We start from the raw sequence: 20,175 nt of genomic DNA, 5'->3' as shown, positions 1-20,175 counted from the left end.
ATGGCTGAGCCGTATATAATCTGGTGGGAGTCAGGAGACGACGGCCTGATCCGCTCCTAATGACCTGAATTACCGTCGTCTTATTTGCTGCCCGAGACTCCGTTCAGCTCAGTGCAAGAAGAAGACTGCGAGCGCAGGGACTGTGCACCTCCGGGAGGCCCGGGTGACTCTGCGACTACATGGCGGCTGCCAGCACTCCACGTGGCGGCTGCCGGCACTCCACGCGGCGGCTGCCGGCACTCCACGCGGCGGCTGCCAGCACTCCACACGGCGGCTGCCAGCACTCCACACGGCGGCTGCCAGCACCCCACACGGCGGCTGCCAGCACTCCACACGGCGTGCATAGTGTGTGGGCCCTGTTACCTGTTGTGGGCCTCTATCAGAGGCCACATAGGAAGAGCTGGTAGATGAGGGCCCGGTCCCAGCCTGTGCATCAGTGCCGACCTCTAGAATTAAAAAAAAAGTAAAGAAATGAGACGTCAGATCCCGGATGTTTGTTACGGGTTTATTGAACATATTCTTACTTATCGTCTCTACAGAAGGACATTTCCAGCAGACAATCTAGGGGACGGGGGTTAATAACTTCATTACAGACGACGTCATGAACTCTTAAAATTATGTATTCTCCGAATGAAAAAAAAAAAAAGATCCACAGGCAGAACGCAACAAATAAATAATCTCTGTAACGTTAATAATCTTACTATTAGTGTTCGTATGTATAAAATATACAATAATTTAAGATATTTAATATACAGGTTAGTTGTAGCGTAGGAACCAGGGGGGCAGCAGCCTGGCACTGTGAACGGGGTGGAAAGAGAGGTGGCAATGTTTTTGGGGGTTCATAGTATTTACAAGCATTGCTAGGATACAACCCTTTTTTTGACGTGTCCTAGTAGTCATATGGACTCCATAGATGGGGGCACAAGCTCGGGGACGGGCTGTAATCCTCCCTCTATTAACGGCACCTACTCTTTGAGCTGTCGTATATACACCTACATATCATATATATAACCAGGTAAAACCATGGTGGTTCGGAAGCCGGACCCGTGGTGGTCCGGCTTTAAGTGGAGTCCATCAGGGGTCTCATTTAAAAATAAAATGGGATGTAGCAACCTCTTTAGTGTTTATGAGTCTGGAAAGTAGAGCACCCCCACTAACATAACGAGCATCTATGCAACGACTACGGGGGTCCCACTTGAACCTTTGCCAGGGCATTAAACAAATAGGTGGGATATACGATAAAACCAATTACGAGCCAAGATCAGGGGTAGAAGGTTCAGTCCCAAACTGCTACATTGGACGAACACCCCTCCCCCCCCCCCCCCCCATTTCACGAGAGAGTTTCCCTTTAAATAATTTTTTTTGCAAAAGCGCCACTGTAAAACGCCACTCTCTCCGGATGCCGGGGGGCTCCGAGCCTCACGCCCCTCTCCCTATATATCTACAGTATATTTTGACGACACATCCAAACATTCAAGTCCTAAAAATAAAAAAAAAAGGCCACAGCCAAATTCAATTTTCCCCTGAATTATGGCAGTCGGTGGCATCTTGGGCGGTATAGGGGGTCCAGGCTGCTGACAATCAGTAGTGAAAACCATCAGTGCTATAAAAGAACAAAAACCCCGGAGCGATAAAGCAAGAACTACAATCTATCGGCAGCGGGGTCATGGACGAGCTCAACGCTGCCCCCTATGTGCTAAACTGGCAGAAAAAAAGAAATAATATGGCATCTGAAGGGGTTAAATGGACGACGACGCGTGAAGAGAGACTTCCATGCTGTAGTGACGTCCGCCATGACCGACCTACCGGGCACTGATCGTCCGATGCTGAATAATGTGCAGACATTAATACATGGCGGACGCTCGTCTCGATGAGCGGCTAAGAGGTAAGAAAAGCTGTGCAAACGTTGCAGTTCAGGTATACGTTATATTCTCACTCTTGACCCCGCGCTCTATATACACACACCTCTTTATATATTTATATATGAACAGAAAACAAGAGTTTTCCCAGAGAGGAGACATGCAGTGCTATTGCAATAACCAGGAAAGGAGCATTTACAAGGAAGTGGAGGAATGTGTAAGAGCGCCACCTAGGAGAACAATACCACAGAATACTATATGTAGCAGGGCGGGCGCCTAAATGCACCCCCATATTCTCTAACTATTGGTACAGGCCACTCATTAAAAATGATAATGGGTCATTCCCAAAATGAGGTCGGGAAGGGGTGACATCCGCGACAAGAGCGATCCAGATGAGACAGATCATCGGATCACGGGATGACTCGGATATTAGTGATTTCTGGTTAATTATAAGTAAACCGTGTACATGCAGTGACGTCACCGGATCCCACTGAGCGGCTATTTGTAGGATAGCAGCAGTCCACGATTCGTCCGCCCTCGCCTGTGTCCTATAAATGATGCACATGGTGTGGGGGATGAGGGGCCTGAATGCGGCGGGAGCGACACAGGGCGCCGATTTACAAAGCAAACAGAGAGTCGTCCACCCGCTCCTGCTTCTTTCGGTTTGTGGGATTCACGGTCACGGAGGGCTCTGTAGTGGGGGGAGACGGGAGGTCCGGGAGATGCTCTACGGCTTTGGCTCGTTCTTCCAGAAACTTGTCGAATTCTGCAAAAGGAAAAACTGATAAATAAATCCCCATCACTCCGGAAGGGGTCAGGAAAGACGGATGGAATCTCACTGCACCCCAGCCTCCCCAGATCCCCTCCAATCTCACCGCACCGGCCTCCTCAGATCCCCTCCAATCTCACCGCACTGGCTTCCCCAGATCCCCTCCAATCTCACCGCACCAGGCTCCTCAGATCCCCTCCAATCTAACCGCCTCCCCAGATCCCCTCCAATCTCACCGCACCGGCCTCCTCAGATCTCATCACACAGCACCAGCCTTCCCAGATCCCCTCCTACCGCACCGGCCTCCCCAGATCCCCTCCTACCGCACCGGCCTCCCCAGATCTCATCACACAGCACCAGCCTCCCCAGATCCCCTCCTACCGCACCGGCCTCCCCAGATGCCCTCCAATCTCACTGCACCAGCCTCCCCAGATCCCCTCCAATATCACCACACCATTCTCCTCAGATCTCATCACACAGCACCAGCCTCCCCAGATCCTCTCCAATCTCACTGCATCGGCCTCCCCAGATCCCCTCCAATCTCACCGCACCGGCCTCCCCAGATCCCCTCCAATCTCACCGCACCAACCTCCTCAGATCCCCTCCAATCTCACCACACTGGCCTCCCCAGATCCCCCCTCCCACCACACCTGCCTCCCCAGATCCCCTCCAATCTCACCACACTGGCCTCCCAAGAGCCCCCCTCCCACCGCACCGGCCTCCCCAGATCCCCCCTCCCACCGCACCGGCCTCCCCAGATCCCCTCCAATCTCACCGCACCAGCCTCCCCAGATCCCCTCCAATATCACCACACCATTCTCCTCAGATCTCATCACACAGCACCAGCCTCCCCAGATCCCCTCCAATCTCACCGCACCGGCCTCCCCAGATCCCCTCCAATCTCACCACACCGGCCTCCTCAGATCCCCTCCAATCTCACCGCACTGGCTTCCCCAGATCCCCTCCAATCTCACCGCACCAGGCTCCTCAGATCCCCTCCAATCTAACCGCCTCCCCAGATCCCCTCCAATCTCACCGCACCGGCCTCCTCAGATCTCATCACACAGCACCAGCCTTCCCAGATCCCCTCCTACCGCACCGGCCTCCCCAGAACCCCTCCTACCGCACCGGCCTCCCCAGATCTCATCACACAGCACCAGCCTCCCCAGATCCCCTCCTACCGCACCGGCCTCCCCAGATCCCCTCCAATCTCACTGCACCAGCCTCCTCAGATCCCCTCCAATCTCACTGCACCAGCCTCCCCAGATCCTCTCCAATCTCACTGCATCGGCCTCCCCAGATCCCCTCCAATCTCACCGCACCAACCTCCTCAGATCCCCTCCAATCTCACCACACTGGCCTCCCCAGATCCCCCCTCCCACCACACCTGCCTCCCCAGATCCCCTCCAATCTCACCACACTGGCCTCCCAAGAGCCCCCCTCCCACCGCACCGGCCTCCCCAGATCCCCCCTCCCACCGCACCGGCCTCCCCAGATCCCCTCCAATCTCACCGCACCAGCCTCCCCAAATCCCCTCCAATCTCACCGCACCGGCCTCCTCAGATCCCCTCCAATCTCACCGCACCGGCCTCCCCAGATCCCCTCCTATCTCACCACACCAGCCTCCCCAGATCCCCTCCAATCTCACCACACCGGCCTCCCAAGAGCCCCCCTCCCACCGCACCGGCCTCCCCAGATCCCCCCTCCCACCGCACCGGCCTCCCCAGATCCCCTCCAATCTCACCGCACCAGCCTCCCCAAATCCCCTCCAATCTCACCACACCGGCCTCCTCAGATCCCCTCCAATCTCACCGCACCAGCCTCCTCAGATCTCATCACACAGCACCAGCCTCCCCAGACACCCTCCTACCGCTTCGGCCTCCCCAGATCCCCTCCAATCTCACTGCACCGGCCTCCACAGATCCCCTCCAATCTCACCGCACCAACCTCCTCAGATCACCTCCAATCTCACCACACTGGCCTCCCCAGATCCCCCCTCCCACCACACCGGCCTCCCCAGATCCCCTCCAATCTCACCACACTGGCCTCCCCAGATCCCCCTTCCCACCGCTCCAGCCTCCCCAAATCCCCTCCAATCTCACCACACCGGCCTCCTCAGATCCCCTCCAATCTCACCGCACCAGCCTCCTCAGATCTCATCACACAGCACCAGCCTCCCCAGACACCCTCTTACCGCTTCGGCCTCCCCAGATCCCCTCCAATCTCACTGCACCGGCCTCCACAGATCCCCTCCAATCTCACCGCACCAACCTCCTCAGATCACCTCCAATCTCACCACACTGGCCTCCCCAGATCCCCCCTCCCACCACACCGGCCTCCCCAGATCCCCTCCAATCTCACCACACTGGCCTCCCCAGATCCCCCTTCCCACCGCTCCAGCCTCCCCAAATCCCCTCCAATCTCACCACACCTGCCTCCTCAGATCCCCTCCAATCTCACCGCACTGGCCTCCCCAGATCCCCTCCTATCTCACCACACCAGCCTCCCCAGATCCCCTCCAATCTCACCACACCGGCCTCCCCAGATCCCCCCCTCCCACCGCACTGCCCTCCGATCCCCTCCTACAGCATCGGCTTCCCCAGATCCCCTCCAATCTCACCGCACCGGCCTCCTCAGATCTCCTCCAATCTCACCGTACCAGCCTCCTCAGATCCCCTCCAATCTAACCGCACCGACCTCCCCGGATCCCCTCCAATCTCACCTCACCGACCTCCTCAGATCGCCTCCAATCTCACAGCACCAGCTTCCTCAGATCGGCTCCAATCTCACTACATCAGGCTCTCCAGATCCCCTCCAATCTCACCGCACTGGTCTTCCCAGATCCCCTTCCACCGTACTGGCCTCCCCGGATCCCCTCCAATCTCACCGCACTGGCCTCCCCAGATCCCCTCCAATCTCACCGCACCGGCCTCCCCAGATCCCCTCCAATCTCACAGCACCGGCCTCCCCAGATCCCCTCCAATATCACCGCACCGGCCTCCCCAGATCCCCTTCCACCGTACTGGCCTCCCCAGATCCCCCCCAATCTCACCACACCAGCCTCCCCAGGTCCCCCTCCATTCTCACCGCAGCGGCCTCCCCAGATCCCCTCCCATCACACTGCCTCAGCCTCCCCAGATCCCCTCCAATCTCACCACACCAGCCTCCCCAGATCACCTTTCATCACACTGCACCGGCCTTCCCCAGATCTCCCCCATCACACTGCACCAGCCATTCCCTGCCACCCTCCAATCTCACCGCACCGGCCTTCCCTGACCACTCACTACATTGCCCCAGCCTCCCCTAACCTCTCGCTACATTGCAGCGGCCTCCCCTAACCTCTCGCTACATTGCCCCAGCCTCCCCTAACCTCTTGCTACATTGCCCCAGCCTCCCCTAACCTCTCGCTACATTGCCCCAGCCTCCCCTAACCTCTCGCTACATTGCCCCAGCCTCCCCTAACCTCTCGCTACATTGCCCCAGCCTCCCCTAACCTCTCACTACATTGCAGCGGCCTCCCCTAACCTCTCGCTACATTGCCCCAGCCTCCCCGAACCTCTCGCTACATTGCCCCAGCCTCCCCTAACCTCTTGCTACATTGCCACGGCCTCCCCTAACCTCTCGCTACATTGCCCCAGCCTCCCCTAACCTCTCGCTACATTGCCCCAGCCTCCCCTAACCTCTCGCTACATTGCCCCAGCCTCCCCTAACCTCTCGCTACATTGCCCCAGCCTCCCCTAACCTACTTCTAGCTTTCGTATGACATATTCTATTACACTGACCTCCAATCACCAGCCTCCCCAAACTCGATCTTTTCACACTGTTCCGGCCTCTACTGACCACCCTATTAAAATCCTCCAGCCTCACTGACCCCATCATTCTGTCCTTGCATCTGCTGACCCCCATCACATTGAGCCATTCTACCCCTCCCCACTCTACATTAGCGTCCTCTGAGCCCCCCACCCTCACTGCACTGTGACAGGGACCCTCTTCCCCTGAGTGATCCACTATCAGCCTCCCCGGACCTCTCCTAACCTGTGTCCTGAGCATCATCTGCATAGAAGACACACCGGGCATTTACCTTCACTGGTCACTCCTTCCTCCAGCTCTTCCCCCTTCTGTAAAAAGAAAAGGACATTATTCTACAGCAAAGACGAGAATGTGCCTGGACCAATGCAGCAATCCCCCCACCAGTGACATCATATCATACAGCTTTGATAATCCCCCCACTGACGACATCATATAAAACAGCTCTGATAATACCCCCACTGATGACATCATATAGCACAGCGCTGATAATCCCTCCCACCGATGACATATACAGCTCTGATAATCCCTCCTACTGATGACATATACAGCTCTGATAATCCCTCCCACTGATTACATCATATCATACAGCTCTGATAATCCCTCCCACTGATGACATATCATACAGCTCTGATAATCCCTCCCACTGATGACATATCATACAGCTCTGATAATCCCTCCCACTGATGACATCATATCATACAGCTCTGATAATCCCTCCCACCTATGACAACATATACAGCTGATAATCCCTCCCACTGATGACATCACATCATACAGCTCTAATCCCTCCCACTGATGACATAATACAGTGCTGATAATCCCTCCCACCGATGACATCACATACAGCTGATAATCCCTCCCACTGATGGAATCATATACACCTGATAATCCCTCTCACCGATGACATCATATACAGCTGATAATCCCTCACACTGAAGACATCAAATCATACAGCTCTGATAATCCCTCCCATTGATGACATCATATCATACAGCTCTGATAATCCCTCCCACCTATGACAACATATACAGCTGATAATCCCTCCCACTGATGACATCACATCATACAGCTCTAATCCCTCCCACTGATGACATAATACAGTGCTGATAATCCCTCCCACCGATGACATCACATACAGCTGATAATCCCTCCCACTGATGGAATCATATACACCTGATAATCCCTCTCACCGATGACATCATATACAGCTGATAATCCCTCACACTGAAGACATCAAATCATACAGCTCTGATAATCCCTCCCATTGATGACATCACATACAGCTGATAATCCCTCCCACTGATGGCATATATAGCTGATAATCCCTCCCACTGATATCATACAGCTCTGATAATCCCTCCCACTGATATCATACAGCTCTGATAATCCCTCCCAGTGATGACGTCATACAGCTCTGATAATCCCTCCCAGTGATGACATCATATAATACAGCACTGATAATCCCTCCCACTGATGACATACAGCTCTGATAATCCCTCCCACTGATGACATCATATCACGTAGCTCTGATAATCCCTCCCACTGATGACATATACAGCTCTGATAATCTCCCTCTCACTGATGACATATACATATTGGTGGAAGGGATTATAAAGGCTGTATGACATGATGTCACTGGTGGGAGGGATTATCAGAGCTGTATGATGTCATCAGTGGGAGAGATTACCCGAGGTGTATGTGTATGATGTCACTGGTGGGAGGGATTATCAGAGCTGTATGATGTCATCAGTGGGAGAGATTACCCGATGTGTATGTGTATGATGTCACTGGTGGGAGGGATTATCAGAGGTGTATGTGTATGATGTCACTGGTGGGAGGGATTATCAGAGGTGTATGTGTATGATGTCACTGGTGGGAGGGATTATCAGAGCTGTATGATGTCATCAGTGGGAGAGATTATCCGAGGTGTATGTGTATGTCATCAGTGGTGGGAGGGATTATCAGAGGTGTATGTGTATGATGTCATCAGTGGGAGAGATTATCCGAGGTGTATGTGTATAATGTCACTGGTGGGAGGGATTATCAGAGGTGTATGTGTATGATGTCACTGGTGGGAGGGATTATCAGAGGTGTATGTGTATTATGTCACTGGTGGGAGGGATTATCAGAGGTGTATGTGTATGATGTCACTGGTGGGAGGGATTATCAGAGCTGTATGATGTCATCAGTGGGAGAGATTATCCGAGGTGTATGTGTATGTCATCAGTGGTGGGAGGGATTATCAGAGGTGTATGTGTATGATGTCATCAGTGGGAGAGATTATCTGAGGTGTATGTGTATAATGTCACTGGTGGAAGGGATTATCAGAGGTGTATGTGTATGATGTCACTGGTGGGAGGGTTTATCAGAGCTGTATGATGTCATCAGAGAGAGATTATCCGAGGTGTATGTGTATGATGTCACTGGTGGGAGGGATTATCAGAGGTGTATGTGTATGATGTCATCAGTGGGAGAGATTATCCGAGGTGTATGTGTATGATAATCCCCCCACTGACGACATCATATAAAACAGTTCTGATAATCCCTCCACTGACGATATCATATACAGCTGATAATCCCTCCACTGATGACATATCATACAGCTGATAATACCCCCACTGATGACATCATATAGCACAGCGCTGATAATCCCTCCCACTGATGACATATACAGCTCTGATAATCCCTCCCACTGATTACATATCATACAGCTCTGACAATCCCTCCCACTGATTACATCATATAATACAGCTCTGATAATCCCTCCCACCGATGACAACATATACAGCTGATAATCCCTCTCACCGATGACATCATATACAGCTGATAATCCCTCGCACTGAAGACATCAAATCATACAGCTCTGATAATCCCTCCCATTGATGACATATCATACAGCTCTGATAATCCCTCCCACTAATGACATCACATACAGCTGATAATCCCTCCCACTGATGACATATACAGCTGATAATCCCTCCCACTGATGACATCATACAGCTCTGATAATCCCTCCCACTGATGACATCATACAGCTCTGATAATCCCTCCCAGTGAGGACATCATATAATACAGCACTGATAATCCCTCCCATCGATGACATACAGCTCTGATAATCCCTCCCACTGATGACATCATATCACGTAGCTCTGATAATCCCTCCCACTGATGACATATACAGCTCTGGTAATCCCTCCCACTGATGACATCGTATTATACAGCTCTGATAATCTCCCTCTCACTGATGACATATACATATTGGTGGAAGGGATTATCAAGGCTGTATGACATGATGTCACTGGTGGGAGGGATTATCAGAGCTGTATGATGTCATCAGTGGGAGAGATTATCCGAGGTGTATGTGTATGATCTCACTGGTGGGAGGGATTATCAGAGGTGTATGTGTATGATGTCACTGGTGGGAGGGTTTATCAGAGCTGTATGATGTCATCAGAGAGAGATTATCCGAGGTGTATGTGTATGATGTCACTGGTGGGAGGGATTATCAGAGGTGTATGTGTATGATGTAATCAATGGGAGAGATTATCCAAGGTGTATGTGTATGATGTCACTAATGGGAGGGATTATCAGAGCTGTAAGCGTGTGATGTCACTGGTGGGAGGGATTATCAGAGGTGTATGATGTCATCAGTGGGAGGGATCATAGTGACATCATAATTCAGTAATGGCGGCCATACTGATTTCTCACAAAGCGCCTGTACACAGACAGCAGTTCGGACCGATATCCCTGAGTGAAGAGTAGAAGAACATCTCACCACGTCTGTCCCGAGCCACTCCTCTAGGTCATCCATGTCCGAGGCCTGCGCCACGGGAATCTACGGCAAGCACGAGCAGCCAAAATGCATCCAGAAGCATGAGGCGCGGCAGTGTGGAATGGCAAAACGAGGAGGGGAAAAATAAAACGAAGCAAAATAAAATAAATAAAATGAATAAAAGAAACAAAAAAATGCAAAATATGACAACAGAAAACGTGCTAAAGATGAAGAGGTAATAACAGAGATGGGAAAATAACATGGAGGATGACAACGCCATAGCCGGGGTTGCGGCAGGACGGGGCACCCGTGGTAGGACAGACATGTTAGGAACCTGTGACTACAGATCTTCATGGACGCCCCTGGGCCAGTGATCTACTGACCAGGGCTTGTCCAGAAATGGCTGCTTTACTGAACTCAGTAAGCCACCAGGGGGCGCATGACTAAAAGGATTCACTTGAGTGAAGCTAAGCTGCAATACCAGACGCTGCCTGTAGACATGGGTGGCGCTGTGCCAAGTGGTTTTATATGGAGAATATTAGGCTATAGATCAGCAGCCATGATTCCCAGACTAAAGCATAAAGTCTATGAACTCTTAATACATTTGGCGATGGTTATGGTTTCTACGAGGCCAAGCTTCATTCTGTTATTACACGCACACAGACATGAGACACGTCTAGGGATCGGCAGGTTAGCGGCTGCGGTGTCAGTGGAGGTTAGCGGCGGTGTCAGCGCTACAGGGACAGGCAGCGTCTCCGCTCCTCGTATAAGCACAAGTTTGCTTCCATGTGATTGTGATATAAGAGGGGAGATCGCGGGATGACGACCAATACCAGACCCTTTAAACTGCTCGTTTCCCCCCTCCATTCAGTATCGGGCACTGGCCGCCATCTTGCCTGTCCTCACCGGCTCCGGGCCGATACCTGCTGCACCGGCGCATTCCAACCTGTGTCTCTCCAGCTATTTCAGAACTACAACTCCCAGCATGCCCTGACATGCCGACGACCGGCTGGAGACCACGGCTGCAGAAGCCCCCCAGGCCGGCTGCGGTGCGGAGCTTACATAGGAGCGGCGGGTGCGAGGCTGGCAGCACGAGGACCAGGATCAACGACTCTCACACGTGTCAGGGACTTTAGACAGGAATGTCTCCCCGCCGTGTAAACACAAGTCGTGTCACGGGGGAATTTGGACCCGTCCGTGTGAAGTGCTGGATGTTATCAGTGCGGCATTGCTTCCTATGAGATCACCGGCTGCAGGAGCGAGCGGAGGACTCTGCAGGCACGAAAAGTGGAGGAGAGCAGAGCACAGCGGACCCCGCTTATTACAGGGGTTCAATACAAAGTACAAAGTAGTCTCCTCCTCTCCAGGATCCCCTCCTATGCTCCTCCTCTCCAGGATCCCCTCCTATGCTCCTCCTCTCCAGGATCCCCCCTCCTATGCTCCTCCTCTCCAGGATCCCCCCTCCTATGCTCCTCCTCTCCAGGATCCCCCCTCCTATGCTCCTCCTCTCCAGGATCCCCCCTCCTATGCTCCTCCTCTCCAGGATCCCCCCTCCTATGCTCCTCCTCTCCAGGATCCCCCCTCCTATGCTCCTCCTCTCCAGGATCCCCCCTCCTATGCTCCTCCTCTCCAGGATCCCCCCTCCTATGCTCCTCCTCTCCAGGATCCCCATATATGCTCCTCCTCTCCAGGATCCCCACATATGCTCCTCCTCTCCAGGATCCCCTCAAATGCTCCTCCTCTCCAGGATCCCATCAAATGCTGCTCCTCTCCAGGATCCCATCAAATGCTGCTCCTCTCCAGGATCCCATCAAATGCTGCTCCTCTCCAGGATCCCATCAAATGCAGCTCCTCTCCAGGATCCCATCAAATGCTGCTCCTCTCCAGGATCCCATCAAATGCTGCTCCTCTCCAGGATCCCATCAAATGCTGCTCCTCTCCAGGATCCCATCAAATGCTGCTCCTCTCCAGGATCCCATCAAATGCTGCTCCTCTCCAGGATCCCATCAAATGCTGCTCCTCTCCAGGATCCACTCATATGCTCCTCCTCATCAGGATCTCAAAATATGCTGCTCCTTTCCAGGATCCTTTCATATGCTTTTCCTCTCCAGGATCGCCTCACATGCTATTCTCTACCAGGATCCCTTCATATGCCCCTCCCCTCTGTAGACTCCTCCCCTCTGTAGGCTCCACCCCTCTGTAGGCTCCTCCCTCACAGCGTCGCTATGGAATCCCAGTACAGCATCTATTGTCTGGCTTGCTTGTAGCCGGTTACCATGGAAACATATTGTTGTGTAGAGGAGCTGTGGACACAAAGTAATTTTTCCCAAAATGATGTTAGATACATTGTAAATATATGTTAAAAAAATATAGCTAATTTTAGTTAAACTTGTGTTTATCTCAGGAGTCCAGACACAGACGCTGAGGATCAGGATTGCAGAGATATTAGCCAGATATCTGCGAGTCGTGTGCACTGCATGATGGGACGGGACAGCAGCCATACCGCCATATGCTGGATATATGGACGTCCTAGGGCAGCTCCATTGACCCGCAGGTGCCGGGGTTTGCTGCTACATTACCCTATAGAATATATATGTTCTGCTGGTGCCGTACAAGCAGATATCCGGCTGCTCACACTCCGCTTGGTTAGGTTGGTAAGATGCCACGAGGGTGAAGAGGGTCAGATGGTTATGGGGGGAGGTCTACGTTCGGGAGCACTGCTCACCATTCCTTGAGTAATGAGCCACCTGTCTATGGGCTCCATGGCTGAGACCCCAGCTCTACCTCTCCTCTGGGCAAAACCCAAAAATGGCGTAAAAAACAAAAACACAAGGAAAAAAAAATAGAGATTATATACCGTGAAACAGTGTGAGGACATGATGCATAAAGAGGAGGTGTCCAGGCACATGATCCACTGATCTCGGAGGTCCTTATTATAGAGTTAAGCTTTATAGCTGAAAGCAGCACAATCAGCAGCTCATAAAGACTAATCATCAATACTACGCTCAATATTCGCCTCCGCCGGGGGACGAGGGCAGATGCATCGATCTGCGCTGCAGGAACAGCACTCGTCTGTGACCCTGAAGCTCCTATTACTTCAATGCATTGGTCTGGCACCACCTAGAGCTCCCAAGGGGGAACTGCAGGCTGCATGCCACTGTGCCAGAAGTCACATGGTTAAAACCAGCCGATGCCCAAGGCTCTGGCCGGGCGCTACATACCCCTCCTGTGTTCTGCTGCCGGACATCTAAAGCAGTAGCCAGCCCACCGAGAGCTTGGGGGTCCTCGTAAGTCACACTGCCGGATAGAAAAGTGTCAAATACATACACAAGACACATGGCAGTAAGATGCAAGTACTTGTGTAGTCTTCAAGATAACAACCTTCACCCAAATAAAGGGATTGTATTTATATTACCCAGTAATATTGGTAATAAAAAGCAGAATTCTACTCACCTGCAGTCACCACTAGAGGGAGCTTATTCTTTAGGGTTTATTTTTATATTCGCTGTATCTCTGTATACAGGGAGCTCCCCCTAGTGGTGGCTGCAGACAGGATCTTATCATGTATCTCTGTATACAGGGAGCTCCCCCTAGTGGTGGCTGCAGACAGGATCTTATCATGTATCTCTGTATACAGGGAGCTCCCCCTAGTGGTGGCTGCAGACAGGATCTTATCATGTATCTCTGTATATAGGGAGCTCCCCCTAGTGGTGGCTGCAGACAGGATCTTATCATGTATCTCTGTATACAGGGAGCTCCCTCTAGTGGTGGCTGCAGACAGGATGTTATCATGTATCTCTGTATACAGGGAGCTCCCTCTAGTGGTGGCTGCAGACAGGATGTTATCATGTATCTCTGTATACAGGGAGCTCCCCCTAGTGGTGGCTGCAGACAGGATCTTATGTATCTCTGTATACAGGGAGCTCCCCCTAGTGGTGGCTGCAGACAGGATCTTATCATGTATCTCTGTATACAGGGAGCTCCCCCTAGTGGTGGCTGCAGACAGGATCTTATCATGTATCTCTGTATACAGGGAGCTCCCCCTAGTGGTGACTGCAGACAGGATCTTATCATGTATCTCTGTATACAGGGAGCTCCCTCTAGTGGTGGCTGCAGACAGGATGTTATCATGTATCTCTGTATACAGGGAGCTCCCTCTAGTGGTGGCTGCAGACAGGATGTTATCATGTATCTCTGTATACAGGGAGCTCCCCCTAGTGGTGGCTGCAGACAGGATCTTATGTATCTCTGTATACAGGGAGCTCCCCCTAGTGGTGGCTGCAGACAGGATCTTATCATGTATCTCTGTATACAGGGAGCTCCCCCTAGTGGTGGCTGCAGACAGGATCTTATCATGTATCTCTGTATACAGGGAGCTCCCCCTAGTGGTGACTGCAGACAGGATCTTATCATGTATCTCTGTATACAGGGAGCTCCCTCTAGTGGTGGCTGCAGACAGGATCTTATCATGTATCATTGTACTTGTTTTATTATGTATACCCCTCCTCACATGTAAAGCGCCATGGAATAAATGGCGCTATAATAATAAATAATAATAATAATAATAATAAATCTCTGTATACAGGGAGCTCCCTCTAGTGGTGGCTGCAGACAGGATGTTATCATGTATCTCTGTATACAGGGAGCTCCCCCTAGTGGTGACTGCAGACAGGATCTTATGTATCTCTGTATACAGGGAGCTCCCCCTAGTGGTGGCTGCAGACAGGATCTTATCATGTATCTCTGTATACAGGGAGCTCCCCCTAGTGGTGGCTGCAGACAGGATCTTATCATGTATCTCTGTATACAGGGAGCTCCCCCTAGTGGTGGCTGCAGACAGGATGTTATCATGTATCTCTGTATACAGGGAGCTCCACCTAGTGGTGACTGCAGACAGGATGTTATCATGTATCTCTGTATACAGGGAGCTCCCTCTAGTGGTGGCTGCAGACAGGATGTTATCATGTATCTCTGTATACAGGGAGCTCCCCCTAGTGGTGGCTGCAGACAGGATCTTATCATGTATCTCTGTATACAGGGAGCTCCCCCTAGTGGTGACTGCAGACAGGATCTTATGTATCTCTGTATACAGGGAGCTCCCCCTAGTGGTGGCTGCAGACAGGATCTTATCATGTATCTCTGTATACAGGGAGCTCCCCCTAGTGGTGGCTGCAGACAGGATCTTATCATGTATCTCTGTATACAGGGAGCTCCCCCTAGTGGTGACTGCAGACAGGATCTTATGTATCTCTGTATACAGGGAGCTCCCCCTAGTGGTGGCTGCAGACAGGATCTTATCATGTATCTCTGTATACAGGGAGCTCCCCCTAGTGGTGGCTGCAGACAGGATCTTCTCATGTATCCATGTATATAGGGAGCTCCCCCTAGTGGTGGCTGCAGACAGGATCTTCTCATGTATCTCTGTATACAAGGAGCTCCCCCTAGTGGTGGCTGCAGACAGGATCTTATCATGTATCTCTGTATACAGGGAGCTCCCCCTAGTGGTGGCTGCAGCCAGAATCTTATCATGCATCTCTGTATACAGGGAGCTCCCCCTAGTGGTGACTGCAGACAGAATCTTATCATGTATCTCTGTATACAGGGAGCTCCCCCTAGTGGTGACTGCAGACAGAATCTTATCATGTATCTCTGTATACAGGGAGCTCCCCCTAGTGGTGGCTGCAGACAGGATCTTATATATCTCTGTATACAGGGAGCTCCCCCTAGTGGTGGCTGCAGACAGGATCTTCTCATGTATCCATGTATATAGGGAGCTCCCCCTAGTGGTGGCTGCAGACAGGATCTTCTCATGTATCTCTGTATACAAGGAGCTCCCCCTAGTGGTGGCTGCAGACAGGATCTTCTCATGTATCCATGTATATAGGGAGCTCCCCCTAGTGGTGGCTGCAGACAGGATCTTCTCATGTATCTCTGTATACAGGGAGCTCCCCCTAGTGGTGACTGCAGACAGAATCTTATCATGTATCTCTGTATACAGGGAGCTCCCCCTAGTGGTGGCTGCAGACAGGATCTTATATATCTCTGTATACAGGGAGCTCCCCCTAGTGGTGGCTGCAGAGAGGATCTTATCATGTATCTCTGTATACAGGGAGCTCCCCCTAGTGGTGGCTGCAGAGAGGATCTTATCATGTATCTCTGTATACAGGGAGCTCCCCCTAGTGGTGACTGCAGACAGGATATTATCATGTATCTCTGTATACAGGGAGCTCCCCCTAGTGGTGACTGCAGACAGGATCTTATCATGTATCTCTGTATACAGGGAGCTCCCCCTAGTGGTGACTGCAGACAGAATCTTATCATGTATCTCTGTATACAGGGAGCTCCCCCTAGGGGTGGCTGCAGACAGGATCTTATATATCTCTGTATACAGGGAGCTCCCCCTAGTGGTGGCTGCAGACAGGATCTTATCATGTATCTCTGTATACAGGGAGCTCCCCCTAGTGGTGGCTGCAGACAGGATCCTATCATGTATCTCTGTATACAGGGAGCTCCCCCTAGTGGTGGCTGCAGACAGGATCTTATCATGTATCTCTGTATACAGGGAGCTCCCCCTAGTGGTGGCTGCAGACAGGATCTTATCATGTATCTCTGTATACAGGGAGCTCCCCCTAGTGGTGGCTGCAGACAGGATCTTATCATGTATCTCTGTATACAGGGAGCTCCCCCCAGTGGTGGCTGCAGACAGGATCTTATCATGTATCTCTGTATACAGGGAGCTCCCTCTAGTGGTGGCTGCAGACAGAATCTTATCATGTATCTCTGTATACAGGGAGCTCCCCCTAGTGGTGGCTGCAGACAGGATCTTATCATGTATCTCTGTATACAGGGAGCTCCCTCTAGTGGTGGCTGCAGACAGAATCTTATCATGTATCTCTGTATACAGGGAGTTCCCTCTAGTGGTGGCTGCAGACAGGATCCTATCATGTATCTCTGTATACAGGGAGCTCCCCCTAGTGGTGGCTGCAGACAGGATCCTATCATGTATCTCTGTATACAGGGAGCTCCCTCTAGTGGTGGCTGCAGACAGGATCTTATCATGTATCTCTGTATACAGGGAGCTCCCCCCAGTGGTGGCTGCAGACAGGATCTTATCATGTATCTCTGTATACAGGGAGCTCCCTCTAGTGGTGGCTGCAGACAGAATCTTATCATGTATCTCTGTATACAGGGAGCTCCCTCTAGTGGTGGCTGCAGACAGGATCCTATCATGTATCTCTGTATACAGGGAGCTCCCTCTAGTGGTGGCTGCAGACAGGATCTTATCATGTATCTCTGTATACAGGGAGCTCCCCCCAGTGGTGGCTGCAGACAGGATCTTATCATGTATCTCTGTATACAGGGAGCTCCCCCTAGTGGTGGCTGCAGACAGGATCTTATCATGTATCTCTGTATACAAGGAGCTCCCCCTAGTGGTGGCTGCAGACAGGATCTTATCATGTATCTCTGTATACAGGGAGCTCCCCCTAGTGGTGGCTGCAGACAGGATTTTACCATGTATCTGAAATTTAGAGCTGTAAGTTGAAAATTAAGAGCTTTGATTGCTATTAAGATGTATTATAAGTGAATCAGCACAGAGGCTTGGATATACATCATCACTTACATGATCACTATGTGCTGAACTCTCAATATATTTTGTTAGCGATTTCCTAGTCTATAAAACACCACCATGCACCGATCTCGTACTCACTCCTTCCTCTGTTCGGCAAGAGAACTGCTCCTTGTCTGTGCAAACATATCGAAGTCGTCCCGTGGGTTGGTGTTGGGGAGCGCGCTGAGGGTGGAGCTCACACTATTCGATCCGACATCTGAAAGGGAAAGTTTCCTATATCATTTTGAGATCAGATCCATCTTAAAAAAAATAACTCCTTCCCCCCTTTAATAGAGCAATGTGCGTCTCTTCTAGACAGGGGCGCAGGCGAGCTTCTGCAGTGACGTCACATGCGCCTGATTAACTTCCACCCATAAATCAGGTTTGCTATGGACGTCACAGGGAGTAGTTAACTTTTAGGACCCCTTTTTCCTAACCTTACAGCTCCCCTTGCTCTTCCCGACCACGGAGCCCAAACATCCACCTAAATCAGCAGAGACACATTCCTGTATTTCTGCAGATCAGACATTCAGGGGTTAAGAATGGCTGCTAGGTGGTGCAATTGCAGCCATATTGGTTGGATCATTTGTTACTTACCAAGTCCTCCCAGCTGGGTGGTTAGTGACGCCGGGGCGGTGTTCCCCACCATCGGGCTCACGACTGCAGGGGATCCGGGTCCCAGGTCTATAAGATTATCCTCCGTGACCTCACCCAGCATCTGCGACGGGAAATACATAATCAGCGGCTATTATTTAGGGGGGACTACAAGATAAAAGCGGATCCGGCGCAGTCTCACCCCGTTCGTGTTCGGCGCGGAGCGGCCTGACCTGTAGCGCTCAAACCTAATGAAGAAGAACGGCCATTAGTCAGGTGGACGTGAGGTCTCAGGCTCTCGGCAACGCTTCTTTTCTTTACTCACCTTTCATATCTGAGGAAGACGTTATTCAAGTCGTCGTTGACGTGCAGCAGCTCCTCGGTCACCTCCTCGTTGGACACTCGAGAGATTAGCTCCACGATCCGCTGCTGCATCGCTCGGCAGGTCCTGTTCAGGTCCTATAAACACGAACAGTCTGGGCTCAGATCCGAATCCCAATAGTGCGGGGATCCATCCCCCGTATCCGCGGAGCACCCCCCTACCTGCAGAAGCTCCAGATCAGAAGCGTCTTCTTGGCCGGGAGTCATCTCCGTCAGCATCTCAGACATGACCTTAGTGTTCCCACGGACGATATCCAGCTCGCTCCTCAGGCGGCCGATCTGGAGTGTAAGCGGAGGACGTGACCACCTAGATATAGTGAGCAACAGTGCCGACTCCGCACATGGCCCGTGAACGCTTACGGCTTACCTGTTCTGAGCTGGCAGTGATTGGCCCACGCACGCTTGGCGGAGGTGCTGCTGGGGCGGTGAATGGCGCCGGAGATGACGAGAAAGATCCGGAGTTTGCCCGCTGGTGGGACTGGGGCGTATGCATGTTCATAGCGGGGTCCACCTCGGGCACGCTCTGCGCAAACAGGACACATTAGATAGAGGGACACATCGGCTCGGCAGCTACAGTCTAATAGTCTGTGTGGTTACAGGTCTGGAGCATCATGTCCCGGATAATTGTGCTCCAGCCGCCGATAATAATGTAGAGCGGAGAGCGGAGGACACACTGCACCCGATACACTGCAGCTATGAATTATTGATCCCGTATTCTGTCTGCAAGAAAAATCAGCGGCCCTGCAGACCGCACAGGAGATCGCGGCTTCTCTATATACCGTAACACTGTGGTACTGCAGTATATAGTGTAAGCGATCAAATTCTTGCAGATTTCTATCACCAGGGACACTAAAAAAATAAAGGAAAAATTAAAAATAAAATGTTATAAAAAATTATATTTAATAAAATGTGTATTTTTCATTTTTCCATCATTTTCTTAGTTTCCCTAGGTAAATAAAACCATAACAATATTTAATTAGTTTAAAATGCTTAAAAAAATTAATTACCGTACCCCTGAAAAAAACAACGGAAAGTGATAAAAAAGGAATACAAAGAAAAGAAGACAGCTCAGGGTGGAACACAAAAAAAAAAGTTTTTGTCACAAACTGCAGAAATTCTTTTCCAACCCAAAATAATAATAATAAAAAAAAATGGACAAGTTTGGTATTGGAATTATTGTACAGATTTTTATTCCGTCATGGTGACGGGATATTTTTACCATACAATAAACGCTGTAGTAACATATCTCTCCCCCCAAAAAAAATTCAGTTTCTTAATTGACGGACAAATAAAAAAAAGCTTTGGCTCTTGGAACAGAATTAGGGAAAAACTAAAAATTCTCGAGTCCTTAAGGTCCTGTCCTTTTCCAGATCTGCAAGGA

General features: G+C 51.1%; 1 protein-coding gene across 5 annotated transcripts in view; it reads right to left on the bottom strand.

Annotated features, from left to right (window-relative positions):
• Positions 1-491: 491 nt before the first annotated feature.
• The window catches only part of TOM1L2 (target of myb1 like 2 membrane trafficking protein), a 40,779-nt gene continuing 21,095 nt past the window's right edge, over positions 492-20,175 (bottom strand). For 2 of the 5 annotated variants that reach the window (XM_069734683.1, XM_069734682.1), the window contains exons 6-15: positions 19,162-19,317; positions 18,957-19,073; positions 18,739-18,872; positions 18,616-18,661; positions 18,417-18,537; positions 17,919-18,036; positions 13,432-13,507; positions 10,214-10,273; positions 6,710-6,746; positions 492-2,625 (exon numbers count right to left, since the gene is read on the bottom strand). In XM_069734683.1, the coding sequence (XP_069590784.1) occupies positions 2,477-2,625; positions 6,710-6,746; positions 10,214-10,273; positions 13,432-13,507; positions 17,919-18,036; positions 18,417-18,537; positions 18,616-18,661; positions 18,739-18,872; positions 18,957-19,073; positions 19,162-19,317 (1,014 nt within the window). In that variant the 3' untranslated portion in view covers positions 492-2,476. Of the gene's footprint in view, positions 2,626-6,709; positions 6,747-10,213; positions 10,274-12,935; positions 13,022-13,430; positions 13,508-17,918; positions 18,037-18,416; positions 18,538-18,615; positions 18,662-18,738; positions 18,873-18,956; positions 19,074-19,161; positions 19,318-20,175 lie in introns of all 5 variants that reach the window. The other 3 variants (XM_069734685.1, XM_069734684.1, XM_069734686.1) reach the window with 2 other exon arrangements.

Source organism: Ranitomeya imitator, chromosome 7 (assembly GCF_032444005.1).
Source record: "Ranitomeya imitator isolate aRanImi1 chromosome 7, aRanImi1.pri, whole genome shotgun sequence".
NCBI lineage: Eukaryota > Metazoa > Chordata > Amphibia > Anura > Dendrobatidae > Ranitomeya > Ranitomeya imitator.
This window is presented reverse-complemented; position numbering and strand designations above follow the sequence as displayed.